Below are 15312 nucleotides of genomic sequence, written 5' to 3'. Positions count from 1 at the left end.
CCCTAAAACCTTGGAGTTCCAGCCTTTGATTTTTGGATTCACACCCCACCAGTTACATAAGGCTTACAGACATGGAATCTGAGAATGGCGTGAACTATGTAAAAAATAACTTCATAGCTAAAACAATAAGTTGAAGGGGAAGGATGCAGTGGGGAAGAAGGATGCAGTGGGGAGAGGGGCAACCAGAAGTCCAGTGATGATGATATTCATTGAGGTCATCACGATTTATTTAGTCATCAAATACATTCAACCTTTAATATGCAAATTAATGTATAAAGACCTTTTTTTATTTTTTATTTAACAAACATAACAACTCTGACAGAAAGTGCTTCAGCAAGTCGTGTAAATTCATGCAGTGTCTTTTCTTGTCCTTGATGCAAGATCTTTCTCCTATGGATAGTGTAAACAAAATAGAAACACAAATGGAACATTACTTTGCAATAAAAGGTTCATGAAAAATCAATGAATCCAAAAGGAATGAGGGCAATGCAGTACAAATGTTTCCCCTACCATTAGTACAGATCAGGTCCCCCCCACAATTGTTTTCAATTCAAATCTTTGAGGTCCTGGAAAATAATCTAAAACACTGGCACAGAAGCATACTAAGCTATGAGACATGTGATTGCTGTGCCTGTGTCCTAGTTACGATACTCACCTCCCTGAGTTGGTCTGCAGCAATCTGCAGTTTGGCCCTCATCTCATCACCAATGATGACATCAGACAACACGGACCATCTACCATCCTGGAAGCTCACTGGCATTGAGAAGACTACACCAGCTGGGAGGTTGTACTGTCCTGCAGAGAGGCCAAGAGAAGACAGATATCAGGGCCTTTATTCATAAAGTGTCTTCGAGAAGGAGTGCTGATCTAGGATCAGTTTGACCTTTTTAGACACTCATACTGAGACACTTTATGAATATAGGCTTCATAGGCAGCACTTATTTAGTATGCTTACTTACTTTGTGTTCTTATTTTTATTTGTTTGTTTTTGTTATACCTTATGCTATTTTTAGTATTACATTGTTATTGATTACTGCATTGTTGGGGGTTAGAGCTTGCAAGAAAGGCATTTCACTCTACTTGTGGATGTGACATTGAAACTTTTATCCTGGAACACATTATATAAAATGCTAATACAATATATAAAAATGATTACATAGCCTGCTCCCAGATCTTTAGGTGCTTTAATAGCCAACTCCATTGGCTTTTGTCAATACTAATGTTACAGCACAGACAGATCTGGGATCAGGCTTAATGATACAGTCTTTCTATAGCCAAGTCATGTCAATGACTCTAGGAGTTGGCAAGTCTGCACAAACAGATCTGGGACCAGACTAGTATTATTCCCTCCTATCTGCAACTGTCACTATATTGACTTTTGACCTGACCTGTGCTGAGTATGCCTAAGGAGAAGACCTCCTCTGCAGAAGAGTTGCAGTTCCAGGCCTTTAGAACTGCAATGATCCCATTAGTAGCTGATATGGCTGTGGCCCTCTGGGACTTGGAGGCTACAGTGGCACGTTGGGAACTGACCAAATTCAGGAAGTCAGTCTGTAGCCATTTCCTTTGAGAGAAAAAAAGGTATTCAAAGTTTGGGTGTACTGTGTGTGTGTTAGAACTAGAGCACTGATGACAGGGAGGTATATTATCAAAACTTAGTGCAGTGGTATTTTATGGTTGTTGAATTTAGGTATGAAATAGCACAGGAACAGTAGCTTCATCCCAGATCTGACTGTGCCGTCTTGCCAAATCCGAAGGACATTTTGGCATAACAATGACCATAGGAGTCAATTACACAGCACAAACAGATCTATACTGCAGGAACAGTACAGATTCATTGATAAACATAATTTGGCCAAAATGTCTTGGCAAACAGTTAAGTTACCTGTCATATATCATCTTTAGGACTGGCTGAGAAAAGTCTGATGGTCCCCAGATGGCCCCTTCGTATTGGAAAACCTTCGCCCTCTGCAGGTCAACATGGGAACTGCCGCTGATGTTACCCCAAACGATGACATCTGTCACATCTGAACGAGATGATAAAGAAGAATCACATAAAGTTTAGAGTTTTTTTTTTCCAATTTAAGGTGAAAATGTTTATCCATTTTATAGATACATGTATAATGGTAATGAAAAAAATGAAGGAAAAAATTATTGTGCTAAAAGTTGATTTGAGGAAAGTTTCACTTGGAATGACTGGGATATGTTGTTGTCATCTACTTTAGTTGAATGCACTGACTCAGTCGCTCTGTATAAGAGCAAAATGTATGTAAATGTAGAATTTTGATTTGTTACCTGCAGTCTTCACAGATAGCTTCTGTGCAATGTGGGCTCTGGCTTCGTACTCCAGTTGAGTTGCCATGCCGACAAAGTGTCCGCTGTCAACCGAGGGAGCGTTCTCTAGCAGAAGAGAGCACTTCAGGTTAACCAAGGTGTTCCCAGCCACAATCACCGCCACGTTCTTGTGCGCCCTTTCGTCGATAAGGCGCCCATACTGTTCGTAACGCTCCGACACCTTCCTCACCTTAAAAATAATAATATGGTAATTTAGCAGATGTTTTTATCCAAAGCAACTTACAGAACTGTCAACACTGACACATGTTCAGCGTATGTGGAGTGGATGATACAATAATCCAACCCACAACCCTGGTGTTGCTTGCACCGTGCTCTAACCCACCGAGCTATTCGAACTACACACCTTGCTTTCTTCCTCATCCTCCCCTCCACACTCAGGCCAACTGTCATCCAGGAGGATGATGAAGTGTGCTTGTTGGAAGGCCTGGTCCAGCTCTGTGTAGACAGTGACTTTATGGAGCTGTGGGAGGGCCAGGTCCTCTGTCTCCATCCTGACCCCCTGCAGGTCCTCCTCGATGGCCCCCACATCCAACAGGTGGAGGCTGATGGTTGGGGCGTCCCGGAATACCCCAGGGGCAAACAGCTGGGGGATCAGGATGTAGCAGGTCGGGTTAAGAGCACTGCAGGGTAGCAAAGGAGGGGAACAGTGGATTAAATCTGTTTGTGATGTAGGCCTAAAGCCATAGGAGTTGGCAAGACAGCACAAACTGGTCTGGTAGATTAGGATGCTTCGCTGCCTATAACTTCTGTAGAAGACAAACATATTTGAGCCAAACATTTTCAATATTTTTACTTCATATTTGGAATGGCAATAGAAATGTCTTTTTCCTTCCTGAATTGACTCAATTGAAATGGAATTGATCCCAGCCATGCCTCAAATTGAGATGCAGCTAGCTACCCTTTGTACCTGCTGATCCATATGTGCAGTGGCTTGATGAGGCTCTGATGGTACACCTCCTCCTTCATGCACAGCTCCCGTGTCAGCAGGTTCTCTGTTGCAATCTTCATCATCAGTTCCGTCGTCATATCTGAGGTGATGCCATAGTAAGCCTGGAAGTCAAGCAGCACTTTGACATGATTTGATCAGGATGTTTCTATTCTTGCTGAACCAGCTGATTGTGGAATTATCAACAAAGTAATAATTGATATAACGCCAGACTGATAGTTATCTTTGAATAAGGGTGATGTAGTAACATTACCTGTACATGTTCTAGGAAGTCGCTGAAGCCCCCTAGAAGCATTCCTTTACCCCCACGGTTGATCAGTTCCCTCCATATCATGGGAGAATACTCATGCTGCCAGCCATTTTCCTTGCAAGTGGTTTCCAGCCATTGCTGGGAGGTGGAAAGAGAGGGTGACACAGATTGTCTGGACAGAATATCTCTAGTTTAGGCTACACATTGACAAAGTAAAGAGACCATATGAAAATATAATTGACTGAATGTAATAAATGCATCTACCTGCCACTCATTGGGGTGCATGCAGAGCTTATGGATGCTGAACTTTGGCAGAGATCTTTGCAGTAAATCTGCAAGAAGTTCAGCTTTGGCAAAGTACGGGCAATTTGCCTTACCTGAGAGAAAAACAAGTTGTCAAAAAAACAAGTTGGAATGTCATTACCAGCAGGTCATAAGCTCTTCCCATTTAGGTAAGTCAGACATTTATGTCTACATAGCTAATACAACCTAAACTTAAACAAGTCTTACCAGCAAGTACAAATTTTGCCATGTTTGTTGGCCGGATGTCAGTTGTTGCTAGGAAACCAGGGGTGTTATTTTAATTGTGTCCGATAGGAAACAGAGGTCGCTACGTTTAGCTGAATATTTTTTAGAATTGTGTAATTAATTATGATATGAAAATTCAATACATATTCACTATAATATTCCAAACAAATGATGGCTATAAATATTTAAAATATCAAAGAACTAAAACGTAACATGATGTAACGTCGTTTTGTAATGGATGACGAAGGACCCATTATGGTTGCACACACAGACAAGGCATGTGAAATGGATTGGACAACATAGCTAAGGCCAGGGTAAATTCGTTTATATTCAAATATGATGACATATTGTTATGTATGTTTAATGTATGGAAATTCTAACTTGAGTGAGTTAGCTAGCTAGCGCAACCTGTCATTTAGCTAGCTAGCTGGCTAATGTCTATCTAGCTAACGTTAGTAACTTAACCCCTAGCATCATGCGCTTGTTGGCCTTGTGACCGATTTACATCGCATTGCAATTTTCACAATGGGAAGTAATGATTGTCTTACAAACAACATTTTATTGTTTTCAGATAGTGGAGACACGTGTTTAGATGCAGAATTGACTCGAGTATCAGTCTATTTTGCTAAGGAAAGACTAACCACAGTGGTAAACTTATCTAAGGTTAATGACTTTGTAATGTCACATGTGCAATGCCCCGCTGTGTTATTTGGCTTTCCCTTTTGTTCTAGTAACGTTAGCTGTTCAAGACGATACGTTAATGACTCAAAGGTGTTGCTGTAGGAAACACTCATTGACCGTATGTTTCGTGTTATATAATTTCAGACGATAGCTTCCATATTGCATTTTTAAACCACTACCCAGTGGACTGGTATCTGTGCAACTAAACAACACAATGACAGCCCGTACTGCAGAGGTGCTGCTCGGGTGGGCCCTGCGGATATGCAACCACGGACGTCCATGGCAACACCGTGGCCCTCAGATGTTGATGATAGAGAGCTTTGACAGAGGACTGTCTCATATCTGGAGCACAGGACCAAGTCATAGACCGTTGGCTGGACTAGCTATATACAAAGTGAGGTATTATTCTCAGGGTAAAACATATGGGCAGGACATGGTGGAAAGAAAGCAAGACAACTCCATACAGACTCAGAGCTCTGGAACCTGGTCTTCACCAAGTCGGACATCCCCGGACCAGCCAGCCAAAAGGGTGCCGTTTTACGACCAGCTGAGGGAGTGCGTTTCCCCCTCGGATGTGCTCGATCTGGCCGGCCAGTACACAGCCACACACCGGCGGGTGAGCAACTGCCTGACGCGCTGCTGGGAGTCCACCAAGAAGATGTCAGAGGAGCAGCGACGCTACGAACTGCGCATTATGTTCGAGCACGCTGGCTTCGAGGAGCTCCTCCAGAGGACCATGCAGGACGCGCGGCACATGCGCAGCGAGGACCTAGCCTACAGCCTGCTGGCCACAGTCAAGCTGGGCGTGTCGCAGAGCAGCCGCGTGGTCCAGACCCTCCTCCGAGTCTGCCAGGTAACCAATCGGAGACAGGTTGTTAGTGTGTTACAGGCCAGGCCACCAATCAGATACTTGAGTCCTGTTAGCGCTGGTCAGCATGCAAGTGTTTATCTCATCTGTGTCTGGCGGAATTCATATTTTACATTTTATATTTATTTTGGACTCCTGACGTAGCCCGGTTGCCAGCCTGTCAGTGAACAGTAACCTCAGACTGGCACCCACCAAGAGTAGTGCTGTAACTCTCTCTCTCAATATTTTAAAATGCACGCTGGACAATATTCCTATATGATGGTGTAATGCCATGCTTTGCCCCCACAGGAGAACCTCAATGAGTTTGATGAGAAGTCCCTGTCAGTGCTGGCTTCCTGTCTGGAACACCTGGAGAGCAGCCCCAATGGGGACGCACTGAAGGAGGGAGTCAGGTGGGATCCAGTGACATCTGTTTTAACAGCGGCAGTGATTCTTCAAAAATGACTAGAGTGCCATTTCCTATTTAACTATCCCAGGTCCAGTGTATTTCTCCAGTACAGTGTATGACCGTGTGTGTATTGTTTTCTAGGCTAATGATCGAGGCTCTACTGCCGAGGATCCAGAACGTTATGTCCCTTCAGACCTTGATGCGCCACATGGGCCGGGATACCCCAGTGGACATCAAGAAAAAACTGGAGGTGTGTTAGTGCTCATCCGTTGAGCCATTGAGTTAAATCACAGTTTAGCGAGCCTTGTACCCTGTGGCAAACTATATACATCTGGGCCAGTATTCATAAAGCGTCTCAGAATAGGAGTGCTGATCTAGGATTAGGTCTTCTCTGTATCTTTTTCATTGTGATCTAAAAGGAAAAGTCCTTAGAGTGTTCCCTGACACAAAAAAAAGATTTCTCGACCAAGAGTCGTCTGTTCATTTGACCAATCGACTGGTCTACATTTTTAAATGTCTATTTTTCCATACACACCCTGTGTGTTTTTAATTAAATCAACTAGGCATGCACATTATTTCCCTGTTGCACAGGCTACTGAATTTATCTGATGCTTTAAGCATGCTGTGATTAAATAATTACGACACCCAAATTACTCATGAGGGAGCCAGAGATCAAGGTAGCCTAACCAGAAGAAAAAAACCTGTTCCTCCCGCTGCTGCTGGCCTTCGCAGATTTTGCCATTACACTCCCGAAGTTGCCTGTAATAGGCTACACCAGGGGTTGACAACCTTTTCCATTTGGAGTACCAATTTATCTTACCATTCTACCAATCTGCATGCCAGTTATGATTTTCATATGCGCATTGTCGTGGAACAGTTTAATTTATCTCAAAATCATTGTCATGTGATTAATACAAAATTATATCTAAATTAAAAGTATACAAATCTAAAAGTAACTTCCATTGCCAACTATGTAAAAATATCCTACATAAAGCCAACAAATAAAAACAATTGCAGCCTGCGGTTAGAAAATATCCTGAATCACATTGGCTACACATGGCCTGCCTGCAAGGAATTTGAAACATTGTATCAACTTGGTCCAGTGGAAGCTCTTGCAACATTGTATAAAATATTCTGGACCCTCAGTTTCCTGCACCAGTGAACTCTGTCCAGATACAGCTGTAGGCTATTTGGGATAAGACGTAATCAAGCAGGCCTATTTTATGTTTCCACCGACTTGGAGCATGACATTTTTTTTTTCCTTTCACCCAAATGGTTATAGAAAGGGAGAGAAATGGAAAGATTTTTCAAATAGGCTACATTGAGGCCAGTAGCCTAGGCCTCAGAGCATAAAATTAACATTGTGGTAACACCGGCCACTGTGGCGGGTAGATTTGAAAAAATCTACGAACCACACAGATTTTTTTACCAGCCAAAATATTTTTTTTCTGCTAAAATTACACCAACAAAACAGAAAATATGTATGAGCATGCGTTGTAATGTTTCTAAAACAATACATGTATTACTAGTAAGAAGCAATGTTGTATATTATTTAATTAAACATTTTGTGATCTGATTCTTTTAACCAAAATATCACAGCTGAGACCAACAATTTCACGATGGTATGTCGGTGGTGCGACTCCAGACATGTTTGTGCCTGCTGTGAGATTGAGTATGAATAGTAGAAGCATTGTCTTCTCTTCCTTAGCAGTTGAAACTCAAACATGGAAAAACAACCGAGCATGTGAATAAAACAATGTAGCTAGCCAAGAAACACAAGGACAAAGTCTCACTTCAGTAGACTTTTATGCCTGCTCTTCTAAAAATGAATATTTCGCTCAGCTCTTCGAGTGCGCACAGCCTAGCCAGGCAGTGTTGCAGTGAGAGGTGGAATAGGCTATATAGGATTCGTAGTTCTTAGACTTGGTGCGATTAATTTACCAGCTATTAATAAACAAAATGGTGGAAATATTTTGAAAACAGCTACTGCAGTGTTTATTTTATAAATTATTGTGCAACTGCCCGACTAAAAAAAAATGTATGTCGATGAAATGGGGTCAGCCCTAAAACTCCTAGATCAGCATTCTTACTGAGATTGTGGATATGGGCCCTGACCAGTAATAACAATGTTTCTCTTGCCATCCCTCCATCCAGAGAAAGGCCCTGTCATTGGCAGACCAGTTCACTCTTCCGAACTCCCAGTATATGATCACTACGCTGGCCTCTATGGGCTTCTGCTCCAAGCCACTGTTGGCCGTCTGCAGTAGGAAGATTGCAGGTGAGACACATCCTATATGCCAGACTTGACTGACCGGAAACCAGTGGACGTAAGCCGCTGTACTCTGCTCAATGTGTTTCACAGGATCAGTTATTTGATCAGTGTCGGCTCATCATTCTCAGCTAATGGTGCAACTGTTTTATATTTGAAAGACGACTACTCTTTCCTTCCTCCCTCCTGCATCACAGAGCACGTCCACGGAGTCCCCTTCCACCGCCTGGTGAGTGTGCTGAGGGCCTATAAGGAGCTGCACTCCAGAGACGTGGCCCTGTTCACCGCCATCTCTGACTACGTGGCCTCCAGCATCACTATGTGGAACAACAAACAGGTGACCTATACCATACTACTGTATACTATAATATACCATACTACTGTATACTATGCTATAATTTACCATTCTACTGTATACTATAATTTACCATACTACAGTATTCTATACTACACTATATATACTAATACTATACTGCTTACCCCCTTAGCTACATTATTTAGAGTAATATTGCCTATATTCTTATTTTCTATAGCCTATTTAAATTCATGTTATATTTACAGAATGCACAAGGACGATGTAGACATAGCTAAGTTTCACCAAAGCGGCGCTAAATGTTCTTTCAGAAAATATGTAAAAAAAAAAAAAAATCTCACACCAATGAATTCTCCAGCCGCTCTATTTCATGATCAAACAATTAGCCTTCAACTCTGTTAGATTATCTCAAAGTTGTTAGTTGTTTTTGAATAACCTACAAATATGGCAGGCCTAAGGTAATAATGAGAGAACAAACAATAGCAAGATGGAAACATATAATAAGAAATTTGAACAAAACTTAGTTGATCAAAGCATGCATGAGACCATTGTGAACCAAACTGTCAAAAGTCTAATCCTACTAATTTCAATATCATAAAAGCAATTAAAGTTATGAAAAGTATTTCCCAAATATTCTAATAAAGTGTTTGTCCTAAAGTTTCTCCTTTTAAAATGTGAACAATTATTTAAGTCGGAGTCTGTGCTATTCTCAATCACAACTTTATTTTGAATGCCAAATTATATTTCAGGCCACAAGAAGTGAAGTTGTGCCAACAATACCAAGATTGAAAAATTGAGTTAGAAGTCTTAAGAAAGCTGAGGAAAGCTTGTGAAAGAGAACAACGTGGCATAGGCCTATTTCTGTATTATTCTAGCTACGTGCAACCTACCTTAAAGTCATAGTAACCTAGGCCTAATATGAGAGGAGGATTCTGAAAAATGTGAATCAGTTTATAATTGTGCTGGCGGTTTGCCAATAGGGGGTGATACCATCGTATAGCACAATGTTTTAGGAGTGCATAATCACAATGGGGAAAAGGTTGACATCGCCCGACCCTAATACAGTTACACAGATTTATGCAGCATGGGAGCACTGTTTCTGATAAACAGACCTTTGAGAAGGTTCCCATAGCTTCTAGCACTTAGCATACTGTTCAGTGGTGATATTGATCCATAAGAGCCTGTGTTTGAAATCGGAAGTTTACTCCTCTAACGTGTTCTGTCGGTTCCAGTTGATTCTCTTCCTGTCTGCGTTTGAGGATCTAGCTTTCTGCCCCACGGCCATGTTGGACGCCTTCGCAGAGAGAGTGACTAAGAACCCGGACGCCCTGGGGCTCAAAGACGTCCTCAGCGTTCTGAAGACCTACTCGTCCCTAAACCACAACCTACAGGGCTACAGAGAGCCGTGAGTCTCCACCATAGAAATAGAATGTACCATAGAAATAGAATGACATTGTTGATATTTTTATTTCTATGGTCTCTAACTCGCCATGCCCTCTCCGTTTCCCTCCCCCTCTGCATTACCTTAATATGCGAAGTTAAAGAATGGCTAACTGTAGGCCTAGACCCTGTTTGAATACCTTAAATGCAGGCTTCCATTCTCCCAAACCTTAAGTTACAGTATTTACTGAGTTGACTAGGGTGGTGAAAGTTGAAGCAATAGGGTCTCTCTCTTATTCAATTACTTACAGATCAGTAGTTACCGCATTACATTTTGAAGGAACCTACAGTAATCTCTGCTCCCTGCTATATAGCACTTTTGCAGTGTGCACAGCTACAGCTGTATTTATAAATGGAGATGGGTTGTTTATCAATATTCAAAGCAGCCACATAACAGTCACATAATACAGATTACCACCATATCCCGCTGAATGCAAACTCTATATGTTTCTTCCTGGCCACAGGTTCCTGGAGGGCGTGACCCACGTGGTGGTGTCCTACCTTCCCAAGATGGCTGCCTCTGAGCTGCTGAAGGTGGTCTACTGCCTGTGTCTGCTGGGCCACTTTCCTGCCGCCCCACTGGAACAGCTGCTGCAGAAGGAGACACTGGAGGAGATCAGTGCCAGAGGTCAGACACTGTCAGCCTAAATAAAGATACTGATTAGATTTTCAAATCATTAGATTTAGGAAAAAAAGACACGTATACATCATTATTAAACATTATTATAATACAGATATGCTAAATTCCAAATCGAACTGCTAGCCCCTACCCCTTAGATGCTCCTGTAGGAAGTGAAATGGGTGTAAGCAATATTTCTACCCAGCCAATAAGAAGGCAAGAGGAAGCGATTACCATCTTACTTAAACCTATCCAACCAGCTGACCCCTTGTCCTCCATGTCCATACAGGTGGGCGGCTACAGAAGGGGATGGAAAAAAAGCTGCAGATAGTGGACCTGTGCCTCAGGCTGGACCGACCTTCTCTCCCTAAGCCCCTGACCGTCCCTCCCGAGGCTCTGGGCTCTCCAGCCCCTAACGACCTGTCCATTAACCCAGGGCTGTCTATGACCCTGCAGAGCATCGCCCAGGAAGGGCTGCTACAGGAGGGTGTGATGGTTGAAGACCAATACTTCATAGGTAAGTAGGACCTCACTGTTAGCTTGGTCCCAATGTTCCCTGTAATTCTTTTAGGCACTGAGCAAATTTCAGTTCTGCTGAGCGCAAACTTAAACGCTGTGAAAATTCTGTTCAACCTACGGCGCACGTTTACTGTGAACACGGATGCTGATCTGCTTTAAGTTAGTTTTGTAAAAGTGGCACAGTAGACTACTATGGCTATTTGATCATAATGTAGGCCTATCAGTGGACAAAAACAATCCCAAAACGTTTTAATATGGAAATAACTGTTCTATCATTCAACCTACAGTAGCAGCCAATGTGTGGTGTTCAATGTAGACCTACATTCCATGAGACTTTTGGGGGAAAAACATGCAGGGCTTGACATGAACCTGTTTATCCACTTGTCCTTCAGACAAGGTGACTGAATGTTGTTGTTTGATGCAAGAAACCACTTTTCAAAATAAAATGCATTATTATTCCCATACCATTATTACAGAGAATCAGACAAATTATGTTACCCTTTGCCTATTGGCTACAACACTGCCCCTTTAAGACAAAAAAAACAACTCTTTACCTAATTCTCTTTTTGTAGATGGCTAGAAATGCACACATTTTGTGCTCTTTTAGGAAGCAACCACTCCCCCATTTGTTGATGAGAAATTAGCTATAACTGGGCTAATAACTCACTAACTAGCAAAGAATATGAACAAATGTATACAGGTGGCTGCATGAAACTCTCGCTTTGATCTCAAAACAAGCGCATCTACTCGCTGACGCTCATGTTGTAAACACAGTCCAGTTCAAAGTGAATGGCACAGATCCATCCATATATGACAATGGCTATTTGCGTCTACTGCAGCTCTGATAGATTATGGCGCACCAGTCTGTGTAGAGTACGGGCCTGAATCATGACTGTCAATGAAATTAAATCCTACTCCATTGTGCTTTGCCTACAAGAAAATCTCTTGCACAGTTAGGTTTATCAAACGAAGTCTTGCATATTTGATTTTGTTCCGGTATGTTACATTGAAAGTGGCTAATGTTGCTTCTACCCCCCCCGCCCCCAAGCCATAAGACTGCTGAACAATTAATCAAATGGCCACCCGGACTATTTACATGGTTTATTATCTATGAGTAGTCATTTTACCCAACCTACATGTACAAATTACCTCAAATAAACTGTACCCCTGGTACCACTCGGTACCCGCGTATATAGACTCGTTATTGTTACTTTTTATTTTATTTTTTACTTCATTTTATTTAGTAAATATTTTCTTAACTCTATTTCTTGAACTGCATTGTTGGTTAAGGGCTTGTAAGTAAGCATTTTACAGCATTTTACATCTGTTGTATTTGGCGGATGTGACAAATAAAATTAGGTTTGATTTGAAAATATTGTGTTGATTCGAGCACAATTCCCACAGTACAGCGAAACGTTGATAGTGTTCATGAAGGGAAAACTCTAGAAATGTAGATCTCGTGCTTTCCTGCGTGGGCTGATATTTCTTCTGTGCGGCAGCCCGAGCTTAGAGGGAACATTGCCTGGTCCCAGATCTGTTTGTGTTGGATAGCTCATGGTTTCCTAAACTTGGTCTTGGGAATGTTTTGGTTTTTGCCCTAGCACTACACAACTGATTCAAATAAACAACTCATCAAGCTTTGATTATTTGAATCAGCTGTGTGGTGCTAGGGCATAAACTAAAACGTGCAACCTGGGGGTGGGGGCCAGGACCGGGTTTAGGAAACCCTGGATAGTTAACTTGTATGGATGTATGGCATTACAATGACCATAGGAGTTGGCTATACAGCACAAACAGATCTGGGACCTGGCTACCTCACTGCTTGGGATCATTATGTTGTGTATTTATTATGTGGGACAAGACAGTCGCACAGCTTTTATGTATGTGTTGAGTTAGGTACTGTATTTGAACTTGTCAGCATAAGATGTGTCCCCCAGTTATTTCTTCACCAATGCTCAACAGTGATTGTGCTTTATTTTAGCGAGTTATTGTTTCTGTTGCTAAAAGGATGTCATATTACGGGTTGTGTCTGGGTTGTATAACAGATGGTGTTATAACCCAACCCGGATCTCTACAAGAAGCCACAGGAGGGAGGGCACCATCTGAGGGCGAGTTTCCGCCACCTGAGCACAGTCAAAGGTTACTAACTAATGTTGTGGAAAAACAATTACTGTCTGTAAAATTTACAGGATTATATGATTCAGTTCATCTGAATTAGATATGTGTAGTCTCTCCCATTCAAACTCATTCAATCAATGTTATCTAAATTAGGATCAAACTATTCTTGTTTTCTCTCCCCTTGATGTAGAATTGCAGTATTCTGCGCATCCCCGTCCTCTTTCTGTTATGGTACCTCCCGTCCCCGTGGAAACCTGGCTATCAAGTTGCGTCATCTGACGGTCCTAGGATACACGCCAGTCGTGGTGAGTTTTGCACCCTAATGTCGTAGCCTAGGCTCTTGTTTTAAGCTCCCGCTAATGTGATTGTGTCTTAACTGTCTCTTGTTTGACAAATTTCCTTCTGAGATGATGATGAACTTGATATGGTCTTCTGATTAAAACTCTTTGTACCATCCTATTTTGATAAGGTGAAATGTGAGCCATGTTTATTTAGCATGGTTATTTATTAGTCTTAACTTTGTATATTTGAGAGACATTGTAATATACTAAAATAAGACAAATGTTGCAGAGCCCATCTTGAACTTGCCTCAACTTCAAGGCCCCCCCACTTTTACCCATCCCTCATTTCTAAGTACATTATTTCCCGTCCCTCCTCTCCATTCCTAGGTGTTGGAGCACGAGCTGGACAATCTGTCCGAAGAGGAGAGAACAGAGCTCCTCAAAACACGGATCTTTCCAGGACAGGAGAGACCTGCTAACGTCGAACAGATGACAGACTGACGGACACCGAGAGAGTGGGGACATGGCTCATTCAGTCAAGAAAACCCCGACCTGGTTCTGTGGTCAGTCTGGTCACGATCCTGTTCCGGTCCTGTCATTCGTTGCACAGGAACTGCTGGTATACTGAATTGACTACATGAAGACTGTTGTCGAAAATATCTGTGTGCGAGTGTCTGGACTTAACAGTTCACTGCGTAATGTCTCACTATTTAACTAGAAAGTAAATGGGAACAAACTCCCATCTGTCATTGCTCCTCATATTTTTGAGGGAATCTGTGTTGGAGCTAAATGGACCCAATCCTAAATGGACCCCTAGACCCTACACCCTGTGCACTTGTGGAGATCTGATATGATTTGATGGGTTTAAGCAATACGGTGAAACTTCAACCTAGCCTAACAGAGGGCCAGTTGAAATTAATTGCTTATACCCGTTAAATCCTCTTACATCTCCGGAAGTGCATAGGGTGAGTGTCTAGGGGTTGATTTGGGATTGGACCTGAAATTGTTCAGATTGATGCCATGTCATTGAAATGTGTTGAGTAGAGGTGGTTATGGGAACTGATGTTGTAACAACGAAAGGATTTATAATCACGACTGTCACTTATGCTGAAAATAAAATGACATAGAAACAGTCATCCACTATATACAGTACCAGTCAAAAGTTTGTACTTTGTACACCGACTCATTTCAGCCAATATTTTTTTTTAAACAATTTTCTACATTGTAGAATAATATTGAAGACATCAGAACTATGAAATAACACATGGAATCATGTAGTAACCAAAAGAATGCTGCTACAGCGCATACAGCTGTTCAAACCTACATGTCACCTCCATTACAATGTAAACTGACACGCATAATTGCTGGGCAGATATCACGCTGAGTGATAGTATCAAAAACAGATGCTAACACAGGGTGTAAGTTGTTTTCATGTCTGTGTGTATATCAGACACACACATCCCCCTGTATTTTGAGTGGGACACATCTACTAATTCAAGGGTTTTTCTTTATTTTTACTGTTTTCTACATTGTAGACTAATAGTGAAGTCATCAAAACTATGAAATAACACATGGAATAATTTAGTAACAAAAAAAGTGTTCTACAAATCAAAATATATTTTATATTCTTCAAAGTAGTCACCCTTAGGCTTGATGACCGCTTTGAACACTCTTGGCATTCTCTCAACCAGCTTCATGAGAAATGCTTTTCCAACAGTCTTGAAGGAGTTCCCACAT

The 15312-nt window shown here is 41.8% G+C and overlaps 2 protein-coding genes across 5 annotated transcripts; one reads left to right on the top strand and one right to left on the bottom strand.

Moving 5' to 3' along the window:
* Positions 1-265: 265 nt before the first annotated feature.
* On the bottom strand, positions 266-4136 carry mdh1b (malate dehydrogenase 1B, NAD (soluble)). Of its 3 annotated transcripts, XM_020482692.2 has the most exons (10): positions 4062-4136; positions 3816-3928; positions 3555-3689; positions 3263-3405; positions 2699-2975; positions 2296-2524; positions 1886-2027; positions 1389-1564; positions 656-795; positions 266-390 (listed from the first exon to the last, which is right to left on the bottom strand). In XM_020482692.2, exons 1-10 carry the CDS (start codon positions 4081-4083, stop codon positions 349-351), a joined length of 1419 nt encoding a protein of 472 aa, XP_020338281.1. In that variant the 5' UTR covers positions 4084-4136; the 3' UTR covers positions 266-348. The 3 variants fall into 3 exon arrangements, with proteins under 3 accessions (XP_020338281.1, XP_020338282.1, XP_031680422.1); XM_020482693.2 differs by lacking the exon at positions 4062-4136 and having other exon boundaries at positions 3555-3723; positions 3816-3918; XM_031824562.1 differs by lacking the exons at positions 3816-3928; positions 4062-4136 and having other exon boundaries at positions 3263-3383; positions 3555-3664.
* Positions 4137-4146: 10 nt separating this feature from the next.
* fastkd2 (FAST kinase domains 2) lies at positions 4147-14720 on the top strand. 2 transcript variants are annotated; one of them, XM_020482685.2, is made up of 12 exons: positions 4147-4393; positions 4905-5613; positions 5917-6020; positions 6158-6266; positions 8171-8294; positions 8483-8622; positions 9831-10003; positions 10503-10666; positions 10947-11174; positions 13222-13315; positions 13485-13599; positions 13963-14720. In XM_020482685.2, the coding sequence occupies exons 2-12, from the start codon at positions 4975-4977 to the stop codon at positions 14074-14076; spliced, it is 2004 nt and encodes a 667-aa protein (XP_020338274.1). In that variant the 5' UTR covers positions 4147-4393; positions 4905-4974; the 3' UTR covers positions 14077-14720. The 2 variants fall into 2 exon arrangements, with proteins under 2 accessions (XP_020338274.1, XP_020338276.1); XM_020482687.2 differs by having other exon boundaries at positions 4267-4393; positions 9858-10003.
* Positions 14721-15312: the final 592 nt, after the last annotated feature.

Source organism: Oncorhynchus kisutch, linkage group LG5 (genome assembly GCF_002021735.2).
Source record: "Oncorhynchus kisutch isolate 150728-3 linkage group LG5, Okis_V2, whole genome shotgun sequence".
NCBI lineage: Eukaryota > Metazoa > Chordata > Actinopteri > Salmoniformes > Salmonidae > Oncorhynchus > Oncorhynchus kisutch.
This window is presented reverse-complemented; position numbering and strand designations above follow the sequence as displayed.